Below are 22,684 nucleotides of genomic sequence, written 5' to 3'. Positions count from 1 at the left end.
AAGACAACCACAAATAACTGCCTACTTTTAATGGAGTGCACGTCACCGAAAGCAACAGATATGAGCTGCATTTTATTGATCATCAGCTAAAATTTCAAAATCAAAGACCGCAATAAGAGAGAACAGCAACAGCCCTGGTAAGATCATTTTGTTTCTTTACTTTTAATGATGATGATTGTGTGTTAAGCGTCTGCGACTTACTTTCACTTTGATTTGCGATAGTTTGCACGTTGGCTTGATGAATAGATGCTCAGCTTCTCATCTGCGGTAATGCTTATTCCAGTAGCGTCGTCATATCTGGCAATAACATATAGCCTATAACATGCTCTCACACGTTTTTTTTATTATTATTTATTTTTTAGCATTTTTGGGAGGAGTACAATTTACATATGTGGTTTCAACAACCAGATGCATTTACACTTGTTCAGTTTCGTCTGGAATGCGTCTCAGACCTCCTCCTGAAGTGGTTTGAGCGATCGGATTCAAATCCGTCTTGAATGCGTTTCGGAGGGAATTTACACCTGGTTTTTTCACGATCGGATAGCTATCCGATCTGAGAAAACGCATGAAGTGGCCAGGTGTAAACAGCCCCCATGACAAAAACATACGCACGAAAGCCGAAAACAAACGCTGGTTGGCATCTCACGTCCATAGACAGTATATAAACGCTCACGTCCGAATTTGAGGAAGTGGTGGGGGAAGTGACGTATGCCGTAAAGCAGTCGAATTTTGTAGTTCCACTTGTGCTCGGGTTACTACTCGAACCCCGAAGTTACATAGTGCCAGTAAAAGCGATACAGACCCCGTCAGGCTATGGCAGACGTGTCATTCAACCTATTGTAAGTCGATGTACCATCACAAAGGTCTTGGAAATATATTATGAAGGTTGAAAAGTTACACGGTGTGGCTTTAAAAATATTGACATACAGGCAGGGTCAATAACAGCAAACAGAGCAATGGAGAGAAAACAGAGAATATCCAGGAAACAGGCAGAGGTCAGGGCAGGCAGCAATAATCAGAGTCCAAAACACAATCCGAGTCAGGCCAGGCAGAGATACAATCAGGAAACGGGTAAACAGTCCAAAGTCAGAATCCAGAAAACACACGAGGAATAACGCTCAGTAGTGATGGCCGAGGCAAATCAAGACTTCACGGAGATGCTATGTGTGGAAGTGGTTTATATGTGTGTGTGTGAATGAGGTGCAGGTGTGTTGCGCAATCAGTCCCAGGTAAGAGGCATGATGGGAATTTGAGTTCGTGAGAGAGTGGTTAATATTCCGGAGACGGATCCCTCTGGTGGTGCGGAGGAGGCGGTACGGGAACCGCCTCTGTAACAGTACCAGAACAGCCAAAACCGCACACAAAGTAGTTGAGTGAATCCATTAAATTATTTTCATTTTCTAAAGTCTTAACCCCTAAAAATATATATGGGATACATGAGTCACTTACAAGAATTGGATATAGTGTTAACATTAGGAACGTTTTTGACTTTTTGAAGCCACAAACTAGAAACTACAAACATTTTAAGCTGTTTGGTGGAGCTGTTTTTGACCTAAGTAATATTAGCGATCAGACACGTGCAATCGCCCAGCCATCATTACCAAAATGTCATCCACATAGGAGGTGTGTTTTATTCTTGTTAAGCGTTTGCTTTTAAATAGTGTGCCCTCTCTTGACCATAATTGATGGGTTTCCCCGAGACCGCAAGAGTGGTGGTGAGGAATTTTTGGAGAGAGATCAAAATTTGTGAATGAGTCAAAATGCAATTTCTAGCACCACACCTCAGACCGGTGTCCAAAAGAGGGTGACATCACTGTAGTAACAACTAGTTGTTCATTTCAGCTCCTTACAGTGTTAGTATTAGTATTTTATATATATTTAAATGGTCACTACATTACCAAAAAAGATGTGCCAAGTGGGTTTTATTGTCTTCAGTATCTCTATGATCCCACTGAAACTCTTCTCCCTGTCAAAGGTGACATGCTGGGTCCTCCTCTTCCCGACGTGCCCCTTCTCTCCTCCAGTTTGGACCCCACTGTCAACCCCCATCCTTCCCCAGATGGCAAAGAGAGGAAGAACGGCGCCAAGAAAAAGTGTCTCTTCAACTACCAAGATGCCTTCATGGAGGCCAGTGAAGTGGTGATGGCCACTTCCTCTGCCACCTCCTCTGTCTCCAGTGCCGCTACCACTGTCCAGTCGAGTAATAATCACTTTCACGTTTCTAAATGACCCATCATGAGTCTTAAGATTGAATTTTTGCTTTATTTGCTTTATTTCAATTCAAATGCCAATTCAACATCCTGTGTGTGGGGCCAATTCCACTCAATTTCACGGTCATTAACTGAATTCTTAATTTTTTAATTTTGCCCAACCCTGATCATCATTGATTTTGGAGTTTCAGATGTACTTGAATGTATTGGAGACTGAAGGGTGAAATTGCAGCTTTGGACGTCAAAGGGAAACCGGTGAAGGTCAGAGCTAAAGTGTTAGAAGTGACAATAATGCCTTGACAAAGCAACTGCACATGTTGATTCTCTAGTGTCGCAAACTCTGTCTTGATGCTAAATAGAAAGAAAAAGAAGAAAAGTAGTTCAATAAAATCAAATGCAAACTTTAAAAGGTACAGATCAACCAAAAAATAAAAATGCTGGCATCCATTACTCAACCTCATGTTGTTCCAAATGCTTTCATTCATCTTCGAAACATAAATGAAGAATCTTTTTTCATAAAATTTTAGATTTCTGTCCCTCCATTAAAAGTCCATTCTAACAAAATGTTCAAGCTTCATTAAGTTCATAAAGACATCGTAAAATTAATCAATTTGATTCGAGCGGTTTAACCCAAGTCTTCTGAAGGAATATAACACCTTTAAATAATAAGCAGGTTTAATTTAGGCTTTTATTCAGTTGGTTTAAGGGAATGAAAGTATTGTGGGTTTAAGACAAAATGAGGGTGAGTAATGATAAAATGATGCCTGAATTTTCATCTTTGGATGAACTAACCAACCCTTTAAAGACTATGGAGATTCAGAGCTTTTGTTTCACTTTTAATGTTATATAATGGATCTTGTTAAAAACAGTCTAGGAGATATTTCTTTCCTAACTTTGGGATCTGCAGAGCAGTAGGTGCTACATGCAGCCAGAAAGTGCTTGGTTTGACTAAATGCTGGAAAGGTAACAGTTCTGAAAGTTTTTGTAAAACCCTTCCTTCCTTCCTTCCTTCTCAACTAGTCCCACCTCAACCAGAGTGTGGAGCAAGCACTGATATATCCTTTTGGAATTGGGCTTTATTTATATTTTTATTCAAATAAATCATTTTAAACATCTTTTGATTTCTTATTGTATGCCTGATTTGCTGATGATTAAAACATATATGACCAACGCATTGGAAGATCATGAAGGTACAGTCAGCATCGGAGGCAGGACGATTACAAACTTGCGTTTTGCTGATGACATCGATGGATTAGCTGGAAAAGAACAGGAACTCGTCAATCTTGTGAAACATCTTAACGAGGCCTCGGCAGCATATAATATGCAGATTAATGCAGAGAAAACCAAGCTGATGACCAACAACCCCAATGGAATCAGCACTGAGATCAAGATAAACAATAAGAAGCTTGAGACTGTTAACAGCTTTAAGTACCTGGGAGCCATCGTTTCGGATGAACCGTGTTCCGTCGTCCGTCAATACCCACCAGGTCCGGATTTGTTGCGGAACGGCTGTGGTCATGACTGACAGCTGAAGTCACAAGGACCCACGAGATCTCGCAAATTCACGTATGATCGCGCGATATAAGTGCTGAATTGCTGCGGAGCTCTCCGGCATCCGGCAAAAATAGAAGCTCTGCGTATCTGCTCCGGAGGGCTGCGGATCGCCGGAGTCGGAACGCAGCTGTACCGCGTTCAGTGGAAATACACTCATTGACTTTAATGGAAACCTATTGACTCCGCCGCCGTGCCGGAGCCGTAACGCAGCTGGTGGAAATTGGGGGTAATGTAGAAGTGAAAGTCCGAATTGAGAGCGCCATTTGGTCATATGAAGACCTCGTATCTTCAGTAAAAAAACGCAAGCTGAATTGGTACGGGCACGTCACAAGATCATCAGGACTTGCCCACATAATATTACAAGGCACAGTACAGGGAAGCAGACGAAGAGGTAGACAGAGGAAGAGATGGGAAGACAACATCAGAGAGTGGACAGGTCTAGAGCTGAGTGACACAGTGCGGAAAGCAGAGAACCGGGAGGAATGGAAGAAGCTGGTTGCCAAGTCTTCAGTGGTGCCCCTACGGTCCAAAAGACAGGATAAGTGAAGTGAAGTGAAAACATTTGACTGATATCAACAGCACTAATGAACAGCTAAACGCACCGCTGTCAAACACATCTTATGATACTTTTGAGAAAAATGATCAACAAGCACACCCATAACAAAATCTTTTAATTGAAAGGCAACACTGTGTGTGACATTTTTTCTTTCAGACGAATACAATCAGAGCTGTATTAAAAAATGTCCTGGCTCTTCCTATAGCTTTATAATGGCAGTGAATGGCTGTTTCTATTTTGAAGTCCATAAAAGTGCATCTATCCATCATAAAAGTGCATCTCTCCATCATAAAAGTGCATCTATCCATCATAAAAGTGCATCTCTCCATCATAAAAGTGCTCCACACGGCTCTGCGGGGGTTAATAAAGGCCTTCTGAAGCGAAGTGATGCGCTCGTGTAATAAAAATATTTTTGGATGAACTAACCCTTTAACTAGCAGAATTTGTTTTGATTCAGTTTATTCACAAATATGAATTGCAAATGATTCATCATTTTTGAATTATCACACACACACTGTTAAAACTGTATATATTAATTTTATTAATAGCCTATATGTTTATGTATATGTTTATGTATATTGTGCCTTTAGACAATGAAAGCTCTGATTCAATGATTCTTTTGCAGCATCACTCAACACTGACAACAACTTTATTAAACGTTGTAAAGCCATTTATTTCTTCTAAAGAGTTTATGATTTCCATCCCTTGTGACCCAATATCTGAAATCTCAGAACACACATTTATTCTGTTTTATTTCAGTGAAGTTCATCAGTATGAATGTAATGAAGAGGAAATAAGAGTCTCTGCATCTCACTGTTACTGATTTATCCTGCAGCTCAAAGTATTATGGGTAAAATTTCTCTACAATCTGTTCTGAAACATCAACACAGCTTCACTGATGATCCATAATTAACCCAAAACCCAGGATAGAGCGTCTGAGTGAATGTGGTCTGGACTGTGTGGATGAGGCTCATTGTGTCAGAGACGCTGTAGAAGGACAGAGTTCCTGCACTGTGATCCACATACACTCCTATTCTTCTGCTGATGGGCTTTACAGGGAGATCAGTGCCTATGTTATTGTGCCAGAATATGTAACTGGAGGAAGAGCAGGACAAACTCCAGGACTGATCATTATATCCAAACAAACACTCATAACCCCCTCCCTTCCTGCTGATGCTCTTATATGACACTGATATATCAACACCATATTCTCCACTCCACTCAATCTCCCAGTAACAGCGTCCACACACACTCTCTCTATATAACACCTGACGCCAATAATCAAATCTGTCTGGATGATCAGGATACGGCTGCTCTGTGTCAGTGTAAGTAATCACTCTGTTCCTCTCAGACAGACTGAGGAGTGTATTCACTGTGTTCAGATCCAGAGTGAGCTGATGGGAATCTGATGGAGAGAAAACACATCAGAAACAGGAATTATGAATCTGTCTGATCTTTTAATGTATCCGAATTCTTCATGAATCAATGTTCAATGTATCATCAGTGTCTCAGTACAGCTGACCAAATATCCTGTGCAAATCATCATTTACATGATCAATTATAAAACTCTTCTATCATGATTTATTTCTCCTTCTACAGGAAGAACATGAACACATTCAGTGAGTTTTTCTGCTTGTTTTCTAGTGACTCACATTGTAGGAAGTCGTTCCTAGTCATGTTGGTGATAGTGACTGTGGAAATAAACAGACATGAACAGTGTGAAGAGAAATGACAAGATAAAATAAATTCATTTCTAAGACATGGATTTCATCCTCCGTCATGTGTATATAAACGCTTGTCCACGATGATGAATCCGTATTTCTGAATCATCAAGGGATATTTGTGGCCGTTCTGTAGTTGGATTTGATAGACTTGAATTTAATGTATTAATAACTGTGATTTAAAACTGGGATGCATTTAAGGAAATTTTTGTGAAAATAGACGTTTTATAAATCATAGAAACATTTCAGAAACGGTTGTACGTTCAGATTTCGGATCTTTCTACACACGTCTGTATAAACGAGGCGCAGGACTTTACCTCCGTCTGAGATCTTCTTGATCTCCTCTTTGCAGAAATCCTCCAGTTTGTCTCTCAGCTGACGGACAGATTCTCTCATGCCATCAAAAGAGGAGAGAGAACTGAAGGAAACGTCGGGTTCGTCTGTAGATTCAGGAGGTGCTGAGAGAGACTGGAAACTCTACAGAAAACAGAAATCAAAACTCATCATCTCCATTCAGCACAGAGGGTGGAGCTACAACAGTTTGTGTCCTTTTACCTCACACAGACATGCACTGGAAATGTCAATGTTTATGTTCAAACCGGAATCAGACAAAGATGGAGAGACTCGAGAAGAGGTGACAACATGTAGAAGCAACCGGACATTTCTGTATGGTTAGTTAATGAATTTATGTAGCTTGTGTGTAGTTATCTTCTGGTCATTGATTAGCATATTCTGTCATGATAATCTATAAATTGCGTTCCTGGGGGGCGGGGTTTATATACATTTTAGGGTTAGTGATGTCACTAACCAGGGAGGAATGTCGTGTAGTCCCTACCAGCCGTTTGTTGTAGTCCTTAAAAAACAATTTCTTTAAAAAGCAAATATCTCCCTTTGCTTTGAACTCTGAGCGTCATAACTTTGCAGATGTTGTTTATGCTCAAACAGCAACATTACACACTAAAGTCTCGGTTACATATGTAACCCTCGTTCCCTGAGAGAAGGAACGGAGACATCTCGTCGTGACCGCCGAATTGGGATCTCGCTCAGAGGACCGAACTACTTCGAGTGTAACTAAACGAGCCAATTTCACATTGGCATGCAATCATTGCATTCAGGTGCTCTGCCTCGTCAGCGCGGGTATAAATGAGCAGCTGGTGCATGATGCAATCAGTTTTTCGCTGAGAAGTTGAGCCGAGTTGGTGACCCAGGCCCCAGCGATGGTACAGCGCCCGTGGCGACGGGACGAGACGTCTCCGTTCCCTCTCTCAGGGAACGAGGGTTACATATGTAACCGAGACGTTCCCTATACGATTTGGGATCCTTACCAAAGCACCACGGGCGCTTGCTCAATCACTGCTGTTCCGAATAACCCCTTTATAGTGACAAATATTGGATAACGCTGGGAAAGCGTGCCCCCCTTCTTTTACAAAGGAGGGAACGCTGCGGAATCCACATCCTACTAGAGGTCTAGTGGAAGATACCGTATGGACTAACCTTGTGAGGGCTGTGCAATACTGAGTCCCTGAGTGGCTCTCACCATCCGGAGGATAACAACACTGGCAGGGATGGCAGGGCGGACTCTGCCAGGGGAGACACGGGCTTCATTAAGAGCTTGCCGTGGAACATGCATATGGAAACCTGCTGAAGGTCGCACACATGGGCATCCCGGCCTAGAGCTGGCTCTCGAGAATACATCAGTCGTAGGACTGGCACCGGACGCTCCACAACGTCCGGACGCCATAGGGATGATCGGAGGACTCACAGGGTCTCCTAAGAGGACTCTCTGGAGAATTCTAGAGCACTTGTGGGCGCAGCAAGCCGACACTAACCCGGGGCCCCCTCGTGTCTCTGACCGTTTGAGGCGAGAACATGGGAGGCGACTGGCTCCACACGAAGGCTATAAAACCTAGTGAACATGTTGGGTGTCGCCCAGCCGGCAGCTCTACAGATGTCTGTCAAGTCAAGTCAAGTCAAGTCAAGTCAAGTATATTTGTATAGCGCTTTTCACAATACAGATTGTATCAAAGCAGCTTCACAGTATTAAATTTAAATAATACAACAAGGTTTGTTTCTAGTGGAATTTATTGATAAAATCAAATTAGATATCCCCAGAATATCCCCAGCGAGGGGATATGTCAGCGAGGTGCCCTGTGCCAGAGCCCAGGAGGATGCAACACTTCTGGTAGATTGAGCTCGCAACCTGAGAAGACAGGGCACACCTTGTGCCTGGTAAGCCAAGGTGATGGCATCCACCTTCCAGTGGGCCATCCTCTGCTTGGAGACAGCCTTCCCCTTCTGCTGGCCTCCGAAACAGACAAAGAGCTGGTCTGAGGTCCTGAAGCTTTGTGTCCAGTCTATGTACACTCTGAGTGCTCGGACGGGACAAAGCAAAGCTTGGGCTGGGTCTGCCTCCTCCAGGGGCAGCGCTTGCAGTTTCACCACCTGGTCCCTGAAGGGAGTGGTAGGAACCTTGGGCACATATCTAGGCTGGGGGCTCAATACCACGTTGGTGTCATCCCGCCCGAATTCCAGGCACGATTCATCGACCGAAAATGCTTGCAGGTCCCCTACCCTCTTGATGGAGGCCAATGAAAGCAGAAGCAACGTCTTCATAGTTAGAAGCTTTAAGTCAACTGACTGCAAAGGCTCAAATGGGATGAGCTGAAGTGCTCTTAGTACCAGCGTAAGGTCCCAAGAGGGTATGGAGGGAGGTCGAGGAGGATTTAACCTTCTCGCCCCCCTGAGGAACCTGATGACCAGGTCATGCTTCCCAACCGATTTGCCCAGAATGGGGTCATGCTATGCAGATATTGCAGCAACATAAATTGAGGGTGGAGGGGGACAGCCTCCGCTCCAACCCTTGCTGCAGGAAGGAAAGCACGGCTCTGATCGAACATTTCCGGGGGTCTTCTTGGTGAGGAGAACACCACTCGATGAACAGGTTTCACTTCACCGCATAAGCTCGTCTCGTAGACGGTGCTCGGGCCGAAGTGATGGTGTTAAGTACCTCTTGGGGTAAGTCACCTAGAACCTCCGCGTCCCATCCAGGGGTCAGACATGGAGTTTCCAGAGGTCTGGGCGCGGGTGCCAGAGGGTGCACCGTCTCTGAGAAAGCAGGTCCTTCCTCAGAGGAATCAGCCAAGGAGGGGCTGTCGCGAGGAGCATTAGTTCTGGGAACCAGGTCCTGCTGGGCCAGTATGGAGCTACTAACAGGACCTGCTCCTCATCCTCCCTGACCTTGCACAATGTCTGTGCGAGAAGGCTCACTAGGGGAAACGCATATTTGCGCAGGCCCCGTGGCCAGCTGTGTGCCAGAGCATCTTTGCCGAGCGTTGCCTCGGTCACGGAATAGAACCACTGGCAGTGGGTGGTCTCCGGGGAAGCAAACAGGTCTACCTGTGCCTCTCCAAAATGACGCCAAATCAGCTGAACCACCTGGGGATGGAGTCTCCATTTTCCTGGAAGTGCTGCATGTGATAGCTCGTCGGCTATGGTGTTGAGTGCACCAGGAATGTGAATGGCACGAAGCGACCTCAGATGCGGCGAGAGCGCAGACCACCTTGATGGTTGATGTACGCAACAGTCATAGTTTTGTCTGTGCGGACCAGAACGTCTTTCCCTTGTAGGCACTGTTTGAGGCGGCTCAGAGCAAGACATACTGCTAGCAACTCTAGGCAGTTGACATGCCAATGCAGATGGCATCCAGACCCCTGAGACTGCATGCCCGTTGTACGTGGCACCCCAGCCGGTGGCAGAGGCATCTGTAAACACCACTGCATGTCGGGACACTTGTTTCAGGGGGACTCCTGCCTGCAGAAACAACGGGTCCGACCATGGGCTGAAGTGTTTGCGACACTCCGGAGTAACTTTGACCGGTAAGTGCCGCGTTGCCACGCCCGAAACTCGGCCATGGAGCCAGTGCTGAAGCGGTCTCATATGGAGAAGTCCGAGCGGTACTACTGCCGCTGCGGCCGCCATATGTCCCAGGAGCCTCTGAAAATGCTTCAGTGGAACCGCGGTTCTGCCCTTGAAAGTGTTCAGGCAGTTCAGCACCGACTGGACACGCTCGTCTGTGAGACCTGCTGTCTGTTCGACCGAGTTCAACTCCATACCAAGAAAAAAGATCCTCTGCACTGGCAAGAGTTTGCTCTTTTCCCGGTTGACCTGAAGACCCAGCTGGCTGAGCACCAGGTCCCTGTGTTCACACAGCTGAGCTCGGGACTGTGCTAGTATGAGCCAGTCATCGAGGTAGTTGAGGATGTGAACGCCCTGCTCTCTCAGAGGAACAAGGGCCGCCTCCGTGACTTTGGTGAAGACACGAGGCGACAGGGACTGCCCGAAGGGTAGGACCTTGTACTGGTATGCACGACCCTCGAACGCGAAACGCAGAAATGTTCTGTGTCGTGGGAGGATGGAGACATGGAAGTACGCGTTCTCCAGGTCGATCGCTGCAAATCAATCTTGGGGACGGATGCATTCGAAAATGTGTTTCTGCGTCAGCATTTTGAACGGTAGCTTGTGTAAGGCCCGATTCAAAATTCGCAGGTCCAAGATCGGCCGTAACCCACCGCCTTTCTTGAGTTTGAGTTTATTTTTTCACAATACCACTTCAAACATTACAATAATACAGCTGGGGGTACAAAAATCAATTGGGTAGAGTGAATGGGTCCCCCAAGGAAGCTAAAAAAGCTTATAGGTGGGGGCCCATAGTTTATGAAAAGGTAGTGATACAGACAAAGGTATACACACTTACCACCTGTAATCAGATGATAATTAGTAAATGCACGCAAAAGCTCACCTGGACATAAGTAACATTACATACACATACAATCATACACATACATCCCAGTAGTCCATGAAAAAAACAGTTTTATATTAGATATAGGTTAATATGAAATGATTTTTTAGTTGTCTTTTAAAGTTGGAGATAGAGGGCAACACCTTGAGGCCATCATCAATCATACAACACTCATACAACATACAACACTCATACTGGTGTGCACATGTCAGCGACATTTTCCTGATATAAGTGGTTTGATTCTCGTTGGATATGTGTGCTGGGGGCTGAAGATAGGAACCAGACTACTCAATCTAGAGTTCAGCCTGTTAACAATTTGAAACATTAACAGTAACTCAAAGCGGTGAAATAGAGGTAGGGTGGGAGAATTTATCTCTGACCAAAACAGAGCCCGAATGACTTTCTTTTGCAAGGATACAAGTTTTTTAAGATGACTTGTGAAGGTGTTGCATCATATCACATTACAGTAGTTAAGGTGTAGTTCAAAGAGAGTTTTGTACAACGTGAGAAGGGCATACAGAGGAAGGAAATGTCTTATCTTATAGAACAAGCCAACATACTTTGACAGCTTGTTTACAAGATGGTCAATATGACATTTAAAGTTGAGAGAGTCGTCAATGAGGACCCCCAGGAATTTAGTGGAATACTCTCTTTTTATCTCCTGCCCATTCATTTTAATCAGGCAGTGATCAGTGTTTTTAGATAAAAAAAATTTTGCTCGATTTGAATAAAATGAAATTTGTTTTGCCGACATTTAATGACAGTTTGTCACATTTAAACCAGGAGTCAACTTTAGTTAACTCTGAGTTTACTATATCTTGTAGAATAAGTGGGTTCCTGTGTGATGTAAACAAATTTGTGTCATCAGCAAAAATTATTTTATGAAATATTTTAGAGGAATTTATAAAATCATTTATATATAGAATAAATAAGAGTGGCCCTAAAATGGAGCCCTGGGGGACCCCAAAGATTATGGGCTTACAAGTAGAGTTATGATCATCAACATGGACATAATGTTCCCTCTCATATAGATAACTTCTGAACCATTCAAGTGTTAGACCTCTGATACCATAGTGATGCAATTTGTGCAATAAAATATCAAAGTCAATGGTATCAAAGGCTTTTGATAGGTCCAAGAAAATACCAACACCACATTTCCCCTCTTCAGTGCAGTCATTAATTTGTTCTATTAGGTCGTTCTATTATTGCCATACAGGTTGTGCTCTTTTTTCAAAAACCGTATTGAGAAGGAACAATAATATCTAGTTTATCAAGATAGCCACTGAGTCTATTGTATACTACCTTCTCCATTACTTTAGAGAAAACGGGTAGAATTGATATGGGCCGGTTATTGCTCATATCATTTATGTTGCCCGATTTAAAAATTGGAATTATCTTAGCAATTTTTGTCATTTTGGGTACAGTGCCAGTAAGTAAAGGGAGGTTGATGCAATAAGCCAGTGGCTCTACAATGACGTTCACAATGGCCTTCATGATCTTACTACATATTCCATCTACGCCAGCGGTGTATGAGCTCCTCAAGTCCAAAATAATCTTCAGGAGTTTAGTACTGTCTGTTGGTACCATGAAAAATTAATGAATGTAGCTACTAGAAAGAAAATGTTTGAAGGTGACACCCTGGGGTTGACTTATCTTTTTAGACAGAATTACACCTATACATGAATATCAGTCACGTGACCTCTTACGTCATCCGCTCTTTTTCCAGTTGATTGCCGCCATCCTGAGTACCTACCGAGTACTGTCTATGGTACTGACAAACCTATTATCTCAAGTCTTGTTAGAAAACAAACAAAAAAATAACTATTCTTGAAACATTATTTGAATTCTTTAAAAAAAATTATTGTATGGAATAGAATAGCTCCTGCAGCAGGTGCATTAGCACAACAGGTAGCATAAAGCTACATGACACAATTTAATTGATAAATATTACACTTTTACTTTTAACTCACTTTAAAACACCATCGAGTATTTGTATCATATTCCGGTCACGGTTTAAAATGGTTTCAAGTCAAAAAAATATTTTGAAATATGTTATATTTAACATTTTATATGAAGGTATGGCCTATCCTTACCTAGCATGCATACTGTAAACATTCTTTATTCATATGAAAATACCCCAATCGCACGAAAATCACACACAAATCACATATACTTCAAACCGTGCATTTATTAGCTTCTTGTTTCAGGTGAAGAGATGTTACTTTAGCTTTGTTATCACGGATGTCAGAATGTGGAAGTCATGCAGGACCGCAGGCAGAACAGAAGCGTGATTTTTTTTCCCCAAACCACTTCAGCGGAAATCCCGCCCTGCAGCTGATTCTAAAGTTTTCATTGGTCATATCAATCACTGTACTGATTGCCTACACCAAACACTGATTACCATTGGACTAATAGCCCTGGCGGATACTGTATTGCATGTATTTGAACACAAATAAACCGGAGAAGACGTGAATGAATGCTTTTTGAGTGATGATTTCTATTCAAAATAACGAACGTTACAGATTTATGTTATGTTACATTTATGTTATATTTATGTTACCGTGTTGTGAAAGCATAGCTAGCTAGTTCCTTTGCAACTGACATACCGATCTTGCCAAATCAGGTACTCAAGATGGCGGCAGACAAGTTTTAGAAGTGAGTGACGTCAGTGAGGAGACGTTGGTGACATCATCTGATATTCATGCATAGAGGCTAAATGATTATTAAAACTCTGTGCAAGATCAGCTTTGGTATTAACAAGGTCAGGTAGAGCAGTAGGTTTATGTCTTCTGCTGAGGACTTCATTTAACACATTAACATTACCTACCGGTCCTCACTGTCACCCTCAGATCTCCCAAGCTACGGCCCGAAGTAGCCCCCCGAGGAGGGTTAGATCGAAGCAGAGGCGGGGGGCTCCCATACCTTTGAGGAGTAAGAGCCGCGATCGGAGCTCCGAGATGGTCATGTCCCACAGTGAGAACATGACTCCTCCACGAACGCTGACATTGCATGCCGAAAGCCCAAGCATACAATGCAGCGCCCGTGACCATCACCTGTCGCCAGGGAACGACTGCATCCAGAAACGCATGGTGTGTTTGCCATTTTTGTACAAACGCACACACACCGTGAAGCTCTTTTAGAGAACTGCTCTCTTGTCTGTGCTGAAGCACGCAGGGAAAACGCCCATTCGCAACACCAACGAGTGTTACCCGCGGTGTGCTACCGTTACCAGCTGTTAAAACAGCTATTGTTTTAAAATGTGCTGGATCGGTTCAGTTCTTGTAGATCTTCTTTGTTGGCAGAAGCTCAACTCCGAAGCGAAAGACTGATTGCATCATGCACCAGCTGCTCATTTATACCCGCACTGATGAGGCAGAGCAGCTGAATGCAGTGATTGCATGCCAATGTGAAATTGACTTGTTTAGTTACACTCGAAGTAGATTGGTCCTCTGAGCGAGATCCCAAATCGTCGTTCACGACGAGACGTGGAGAGTGACCGAACGATAGGGAACTTGAGTAAAAAAAAAGTGAAATCATAATCAACCACCCCTTTAATGGTAAATTTCCCAGGGCTTTGTAAGTGTGTCTTTTTAAACAGAAGATGATCAGATGAGAGTCTGACTGATGATTATATGATAACACAACACTTGACTGAATCTGACTGAACTCCTGACAACATCTCAGTCAACGGCTCATTCTGCTCTCATGAAATGTTTCTCTGTCATAGCAGGATCTTGCTCAAGTCCACTATGATCCTGTTCTTCTAGATCTCTGTTACCTGCAGGAACTGGATGTGATCTTGTGTGTGTGAAAGCTGCTCCAGCTCAGCGTCTCTCCTCCTCAGATCATTGATCTCCTGCTCCAGTCGCTCCAGTCGTCCTTCAGCTCGACTCACTGCAGTCTTTTCCTGATCTCTGATCCGCTGTGTGACCTCAGAGCGGCTTCTCTCAATGGAGCGGATGATCTCAGTGAAGATCCTTTCACTGTCCTCCACTGCTGTCTGTGCAGAGCGCTGTTACACACACATCACAATCACACAGTGGCTTCAGCACGACTGACAGAGTCCAAACTGAGACGTCTCAAACTTCTCTTCTTCTCCAGACTCACCTTATGAGACTTCACAGCCTCTCTCAGATGCTGAAGATCTTTCTGTCTCTGCTGGATTCTCTGACGGATCTTCATCTGCGTCTCCTTCAGCTGTTTCTGGAGGACAAACCAATGACAGGGAATGACACATAAAACTACTGTCATACAAACATTAAAGTTACATGAATCCAGAGTTGGTGAAGTGGTTAAAGATCTTGCATGGTAAGTTTTTACTGTCTGGTTCAAACCACAGATTCATGGTTTCCTGAAATGAATGTCAGCAGTATTTCATCAGTGCCTAGTTTTATATCATTAGTATCATCATTTACTCTCCCTCATGTCACTCCAAACCTGTATGACTTTCTGTCTGTTGTGAGACACAACAGCCATTATTAAAAGTATTTAACGACGTTTTTATGGCCACAGACACTGGGGACGTGACCTTACTTCTACTATTAGATCTTACAGCAGCGTTTGACACAATTGACCACAATACTTTAATTTCACGCTTAGAAAATTATGTAGGTATTCGAGGTATTGTCTTAAATTGGATTAAGTCCTACTTCCAAAATAGAAGTTTTTCAGTGCAAATGGGAGAATGTACATCGAGCTTAGTGCCTTTATCACGCGGTATTCCCCAATGATCTATTTTAGCACCAGTCTTTTTTTCTCTTTATATGCTTCCTTTAGGTCAGATCATGAGTAAATATGACGTCTCTTTTCACTGCTACGCAGATGATACTCAGTTGTATCTACCCTTAAAACCAACTGTTCCTGCTGCTGTTGAAAGGCTGGCAGAGTGTCTTGGGGAGATTAAAAGGTGGATGTCTGCAATTTTTTTGTGTCTAAATGAATCAAAAACTGAAATGATTTTATTTGGTCCTTCAGAGTCCACTGACACATCTAAAATTAAATTGGGCACACTATCCCCTTACCTGAGGCATCAAGTAAAAAACTTTGGTATAATCTGCGATAGTGCACTGAAATTTGATAAACAGATAAATCAAGTAGTCAAAATGAGTTTTTTCCAGTTAAGATTAATCGCTAAAATTAAGTCCTTTGTAACACGGAAGGACCTGGAAAAGTTAGTTCATGCATTTATTTTCTCAAGATTGGACTATGGCAATGCATTGTATTATGGTATTCAACACAAAAGTTTAAACAGACTACAACTAGTCCAAAATGCGGCCGCAAGTTTACTGACAGGCACTCGGAAAAATGAGCATATTACCCCTGTATTAAGAGAATTACATTGGTTGCCGGTTTCCTATAGGATTCATTTTAAGATACTTTTATTTGTTTTTAAGGCCCTTCATGGTAGTGCTCCGACATATATAGCTGATCTAATCCAGGTGAATAAACCAAAGAGAGCACTGCACTCCGAGTCACTAAACCTCTTGGTAGTCCCGCGGACGTATAGGAAAATGAGAGGAGATCGCTCTTTTGCAGCCGCTGCTCCCAAGCTGTGGAATAGTTTACCTCCTTATATTAGAGAATGTTCCTCTCTTACAGAGTTCAAACGACATCTGAAAGCTTACTTTTTCACTCTGGCATTTGATCATTCATGAGTGCTGTGCTAATGGTGTAATAGGTAATTATTAATGCCGCTTAGATTATGAGGTTGTCTATGGCAATGTTTAGAACTTAAAGGGATAGTTCACTTTGAAATTAATTTTTGATATGTTTTAGCTTACCTCAAGGGCATCCAAGATGTAGGTGTCTTTTTTTCCGCAGTAGTTTCAATTTTGATATTTTTAGGTCAAACCGTTCTTGTCTGTCAGTCATATAATGCAGGTCTATGGTCACTGGCTCAAAACACAAGCACAGAGTCCAAATTAAAACAATTCCCCACGTCCAAATGAAACAATTCCCCATCATAAGTACACATTGATGGCCTAAGACACGAAACGAGCGGTTTGTGTGAGAAAACGAACAGTATTTATATCGTTGTTATCTCTTGAAAACAGCACACGTCCAAATGATCTGACGGCGCGGGCGGGTATAGATATATACATAGATGTCGCCTTGGCTACGGTTTCGTTCCAATGAACTGCAGTAGCGAAGGCGACATCTAGTGTATACATCTATACCCGCCCACGCTGTCAGATCATTTGGACGTGTGCTGTTTTCAAGAGATAACAACGATATAAATACTGTTCGTTTTCTCACACAGACCGCTCGTTTCGTGTCTTAGGCCATCAATGTGTACTTATGATGGGGAATTGTTTAATTTGGACGATGGGGAATTGTTTTAATTTGGACTCTGTGCTTGTGTTTTGAGACAGTGACCATAGACCTGCATTATATGACTGACAGACAAGAACGGTTTGACCTAAAAATATCAAAATTGAAACTACTGCGGAAACAAAGACACCTACATCTTGGATGCCCTTGAGGTAAGCTAAAACATATCAAAAATTAATTTCAAAGTGAACTATCCCTTTAAATGTGTTTTTATGATTGCTATCTTATTTTTTGTACAGCACTGTGGTCAACTTCTGTTGTATTATTGTGTGCTTTATAAATAAATTGAACATTGAACAACAGAAGATATTTAGAAGAATGTCTCAGCTGTTTACAGAGGCCAAATAAAATATGGTGACACGTCAATAACATCAAAACTCATTGGTTCTTTCATGTCACAGTCACATGACTAAACACCATGATGTCATGACACAAACACCAGTGAAGTTTGATGTTTTTGATGTCATATTTGATTTGGGCTCCACATACATGAGTTTATCAATGATTTGATTTGATTTGTGATTAAAATTTGGCTCTTCTAAAAGTATCATATTTTAAAGACTGCACTTATTTTGGAAATTATATACTTTAAAATAATATAATTGTGAAATAAGTGTGAACTGAACGTAATGTTTTCAGACACGACGTAATTGCATGTTAATTGCTATTAAATGAAAATGTATTATAGTTTAAATGTAAATATAAAACAATTAGATGACCTTAAGAGTGACTTTTTGACCCACTTAAGTAGAATTTAAATATGTAATTTCATAATTCTATTGACTTTAATTGATATTAAATATTATTCAAATGTACTTTAAAGTAAAACTTTTAATTTTACATTATAAAAAATTTATAAAGTGTACTTATGAAACAGTCATGAACATTTACTCTCTTTAAGTGCACTTAAGTGGCCTTTCATTTCATTAATATTATATTATCTGCAAGTACAGTTTTTTTTATTTAATTTTTTTTTTTATATACTTTTAATTTGAAGTACACTACAAGTGCATGTCAATACGTACTCATTTCTTTAACCACTAGTTGTCCAGATTACTTTTATGCTTTTTCTCCATTTTAGAGCTTGAAACTTTCACTTCATTGACTTACAATTTATAAACTAAAATAGACGAGACATTCTTCAAAATGTCATCTTTTATATTCCACAGAAGAAACTCAGTCAAACCGGTTTGGGACAACATGAGTAAATGAGTGAGTAAAGAAAGACATTTTCATTTCTGTGTGATCAGTCCCTCTCAGTTCATACCTGTTTCTCTGTCCTCTGTGCTGCAGTTGATACAGTGTTGTGGTTTTTATGTTCACTCTCCTTACACCACACACAGATGCACTGTTGATCAGTGATACAGAACATTTCTAGCTCTTTATCATGTTTACGGCAGATCATGTCCTGCAGTCGTCCAGTGGCATCAATCACTTTGTGTGGTTTACGAGAGTGAAATTCCTCATGACGGTCTAAATGAGTTTGACAGTAAGATTCCTGACACACCAGACAGGACTTGACGGCTTTGTATTTTCTCCCAGTACAGACGTCACACTCCACATCTCCAGCTCCAGCGTAACAGTCAGCAGGAAGTTTAGTCTTCTTCAGTTTCTCCACCAGTTCAGCCAGAATGGTGTTTTTAGCTAAAGCAGGTCTTGGACTGAAGGTCTGTCTGCACTGAGGGCAGCTGTAGACTCTCTTCTCATCCTCCTGATCCCAGCAGTCTGTAATACAGATCTTACAGTAACTGTGACCACAGTGGATAGTCACTGGATCCTTCAGGAGATCCAGACACACTGGACACATGAACTCATCCTGAGAAAATCTGGCTTCTGCCATTTTACTGCATGAATACAGAGAGACACAAACACACAACAGCTCAACAATACTTCAGAGTCTGTTTCTCTGAACTGAGGAGTTGAAATAGTTTCCTGCTTCTGTGTTTGAGTGACGTGTGTAAAACAGGAGTGTCTGTAAAGCAGCTTTCCCTCATTCCTGGTGAAGGAGAGTCACTTTACTGCTGTGTTTATGTGCCCTAGTGGAGTCAAAAATATTGTAAGTATACGAGTTCCAAGCACATGAATAAATCAATACCTTAAATTCTGCGTTATACAGTAGGGAGAGCGGGGTAAGTTGTCACACTGTTTATAACTCCAACATAGTCTCAAAAATCAAATAGCCACTTTGTGTGACTTCTTCTTCTATAGTCAACTTCCTGTTCACATGGTCAAGATCATAGATATCATATAATAAAGGCTAGATGTCTCGTGCGCGCTGCTAGCCAATGGAGGTCGCTCAATCGTAACATGGTGACATACTTTTAAATAACCATAACTTGCTCAATTTTCAACCGATTTTCAAACGGTTTGGTTTGTTATAAACGTCAGAGATGTAGTTATGACACTGCATACATATGAATAATTATAACATAAATGTTCAAGCATTCGGAATTATAGCCACGTTAATAACGTTTGTAAGAAACCAAACCGTTTGTAAATCCGTCAAGATTTCAGCGAGATAAGAGGATTTGTGTGCGTCCTGATCACTCACCTTAATTCACAGCTTGCCTGTGGCAAGATGGCCGCCGGTGATACCGGAAGTGACTCCACCTTAAGACATCTAGCCTTTATATGTATATCTATGGTCAAGATCACTCTAATCTGAGGTTCGCACAATTTTCTTATTTTTCTGCTTAAAAGGTAAAACATTGAATATAGCCTGTTTGGATGAGGGATGGATGTATGGATATCTATCTATACAGATGTACAAACAATATCAAACTATACAAATAAAATAGTACTGAATTATGTTACACACAAGTGTTACAACTACCCCTCTGTCTGTTATAATTAACCCCACACATGGGGTAAGTTGTAACATTTGCACTTCTGTCACTTTCAGTGCAACTGTACAAAAATGGTGGGTCCTAGAAAAAAACTTTAAGTGTTTGTTTGTAGCAGAGATGTGTATGTTGCTTGTGTAAAAAAAAAAAAAGATTAATTAAACTTATTAACTTACTCTAATTAATTATTTTTTTAATTATTTTTTTAATAATTGAGCCAAAACCAAAATGTGTTAGGTTGTGCCCCGCTCTGTATGTTGTTTGTTTTTAGTAGTTTATTAATTTGAGCAAAATATAAAAATGGCCCATACTTTTCTTAAGAGGTAAACCTGCACCTCCAGTATGTTTTCTCAGTCCCAAGGCCTTCTATAAACATAGGTGTCTAAATGTGAAATAAATAAATACATAAAAATAGCCTTATAAAACATCTAATATAACCTTTTATATTCATATCTAGTTGGTAGAAATATAAAATAAAATTAGGTAACACTAATTTTAGGTAATTAAACAAATTAGGTAATTCTGGCCCAGTTCTGGATGGGTATCCGGCCCAAAACTGGCACAACACACTGAAAACGGACACAAACAATTTCCTCTGGCCCAGATGTGGCCCACACCCTGTAAAATGACTCTTAAAATGAATTCAGTTCAGTGTTGATTCAGTTCTGTTCAATAACTGTATAAAGTATATCAATTATAAAAAGGATGTGCTGCGAATGTGAATGAACGAATACAAGTTTGTGTCTGTCATTGTATTTCTGTGAAAGGCATTTTAACATTTGTAACTACTTGTCTGCAGCTTCATATTCAGAATACAGGTTTGTGACTGTTGTTAGCGAAGGCAAATCTCAACATTCAACTTCAGATTTTTATTTTACAGGTTTTCACATTGGAGCTGAGAGTAAACTAGTGTACGAGTACAAATATTTATTGTACAAGTTTTCAAATTCACATCTACATGCTCTCCAGTTTTGCTAGTCCTTTACCTTCATAAGATCACGCCAGCGTTGGTGAGAGGGGAGTTGAAGCTGGCCGTTGGGTCTGTGCGGAGGACTGGTCTGGTTCTCGTGGATCTGATCCGATGACTGTGCCGAGGACTGTTGTGTCAACGAGGTCTTCACGGCGTTTGTTTCTAGGTCTCGTCTAGTTGTGATGTTCTCATCTGACATTCAGGGCTGTTGTGGTCATCTTAGGGTGCAGGTCCACCATCTGGTCTGGATATGGACTAGATCTGGCTGACTGCAGTAACCTTCAATAAGAATGAGACAGAGACTAATATTAGCGTAGATTACATTCTTCTTTGATGTAACAAGTACATTCGGTGTTATGGGAAGTGTTAAAGGTTTTGGTTGACCTAATTTATGCAGCCTAACAATACTTTAAGGGATTTGAATTATAGAAATGTGATAGTGTGTTATGTTTATGCTAGGTTAAAGAGGTGTGTTTTTAATATAGATTTAAACTGACAGAGTGTGTCTGCCTCCTGATCAACACTAGGAAGACTTATCTTGTGTCGGCCCCTCGATCTGCTGCCAGTTCATGATCCCCCGATCTCCATTTCAGCAGCATTAGCCGTGAGGGTTTCTCTGAACTGCATCTTTTAAATCAAGGAATACCTATTGTGGGGTCATTATTAAATCTTAAGCATTAGTTTTTTAAGTGCATAGGTTTGATAAATGTTGTTGCCCGAGTTTACAATAACACTTTACAATAAGGTCTGATATGTTAACATTAGTTAATGTGTTAACTAACATTAACAATGGTTTATTACAGTATTTATTCATCTTTGTTAACATTAGTTTATAAAAATACAAATGTTCATTATGCGTTCTGGTAACACTTTAGAATACTGTTCCTTCATTAATGAATAACTACACAGGAACAAATGAGTAATGCACTATTAACATTGTAGTAACTACTATTAACTAACAAGAAACTCTGATTAACGAATTAGTAAGTCATAGCGTTCAGTCGAATGTGGTAGTTCACTATTAGCTAATCAATAACTACTATTTTTCATACCTCACTGAGGACTACTAAGAACTACTACAAGTTCATAATTAATATTAATAATGCATAATATATAATAAGGTAATGGTAACTCATTAGTAATTAATCAAGTGTTACTACATCCTTCTAAAGGAACTACTAATTATTTGGATCAGTATTCTAAAGTGAAGATCATGGGAACACACTAGTAATGACTAAAGTGTTACCAAATCCATCAGAAGGAATTACTATTCAAAATCTTACAAAAATCTCAAAAGCTTACAATAACTTCAGTCAATATTAGGTAGTTATCATGTTTTTCACTTTAGAATACTGATCCAAATAATTAGTAGTTCCTTTAGAATGATGTAGTAATACTTGAGTCATTACTAGTGGGTTACCGTTACCTTTTATTATAAATTATGCATTATTCATGTTAATTATGAACCTGTAGATAGTAGTTCTCTGGGAGGTATGAAAAAAATAGTAGTTACTGATTAGCTAATAATGTACTACATTCATCTGAGCGCTATTACTTACTAATTTGTTAATCAGAGTTTCTTGTTAGTTATTAGTAGTTACTAGAATGTTAATAATGCGTTACTCTATTGTTCCTGTGTAATTATTCATTAATGAAGGAACAGTATTCTAAAGTGTTACCTGTGTTCTTGTTAGTTCACAGT

General features: G+C 41.0%; 1 protein-coding gene across 3 annotated transcripts in view; it reads right to left on the bottom strand.

Moving 5' to 3' along the window:
• Positions 1-20,145, bottom strand: part of LOC308702783 (tripartite motif-containing protein 16-like) — a 50,636-nt gene extending 30,491 nt beyond the window's left edge. For 2 of the 3 annotated variants that reach the window (XR_014031650.1, XM_081385864.1), the window contains exon 1: positions 18,437-20,145. Coding sequence is in view for 2 of the 3 variants with exons in the window: in XM_081385864.1 (XP_081241990.1) it covers positions 18,437-19,009 (573 nt within the window). In the remaining variant the exon portion in view is untranslated. Of the gene's footprint in view, positions 1-4,418; positions 5,726-5,972; positions 6,012-6,358; positions 6,519-14,617; positions 14,852-14,946; positions 15,043-18,436 lie in introns of those variants that run through there. The other variant, XM_081385865.1, reaches the window with a different exon arrangement.
• Positions 20,146-22,684: the final 2,539 nt, after the last annotated feature.

Source organism: Scardinius erythrophthalmus (assembly GCF_964197995.2).
Source record: "Scardinius erythrophthalmus genome assembly, chromosome: 1".
In the NCBI taxonomy this organism is placed as follows: Eukaryota; Metazoa; Chordata; class Actinopteri; order Cypriniformes; family Leuciscidae; genus Scardinius; species Scardinius erythrophthalmus.
Note: the sequence above shows the minus strand (reverse complement) of the source record. Positions and strands in the feature narration are given on the sequence as shown.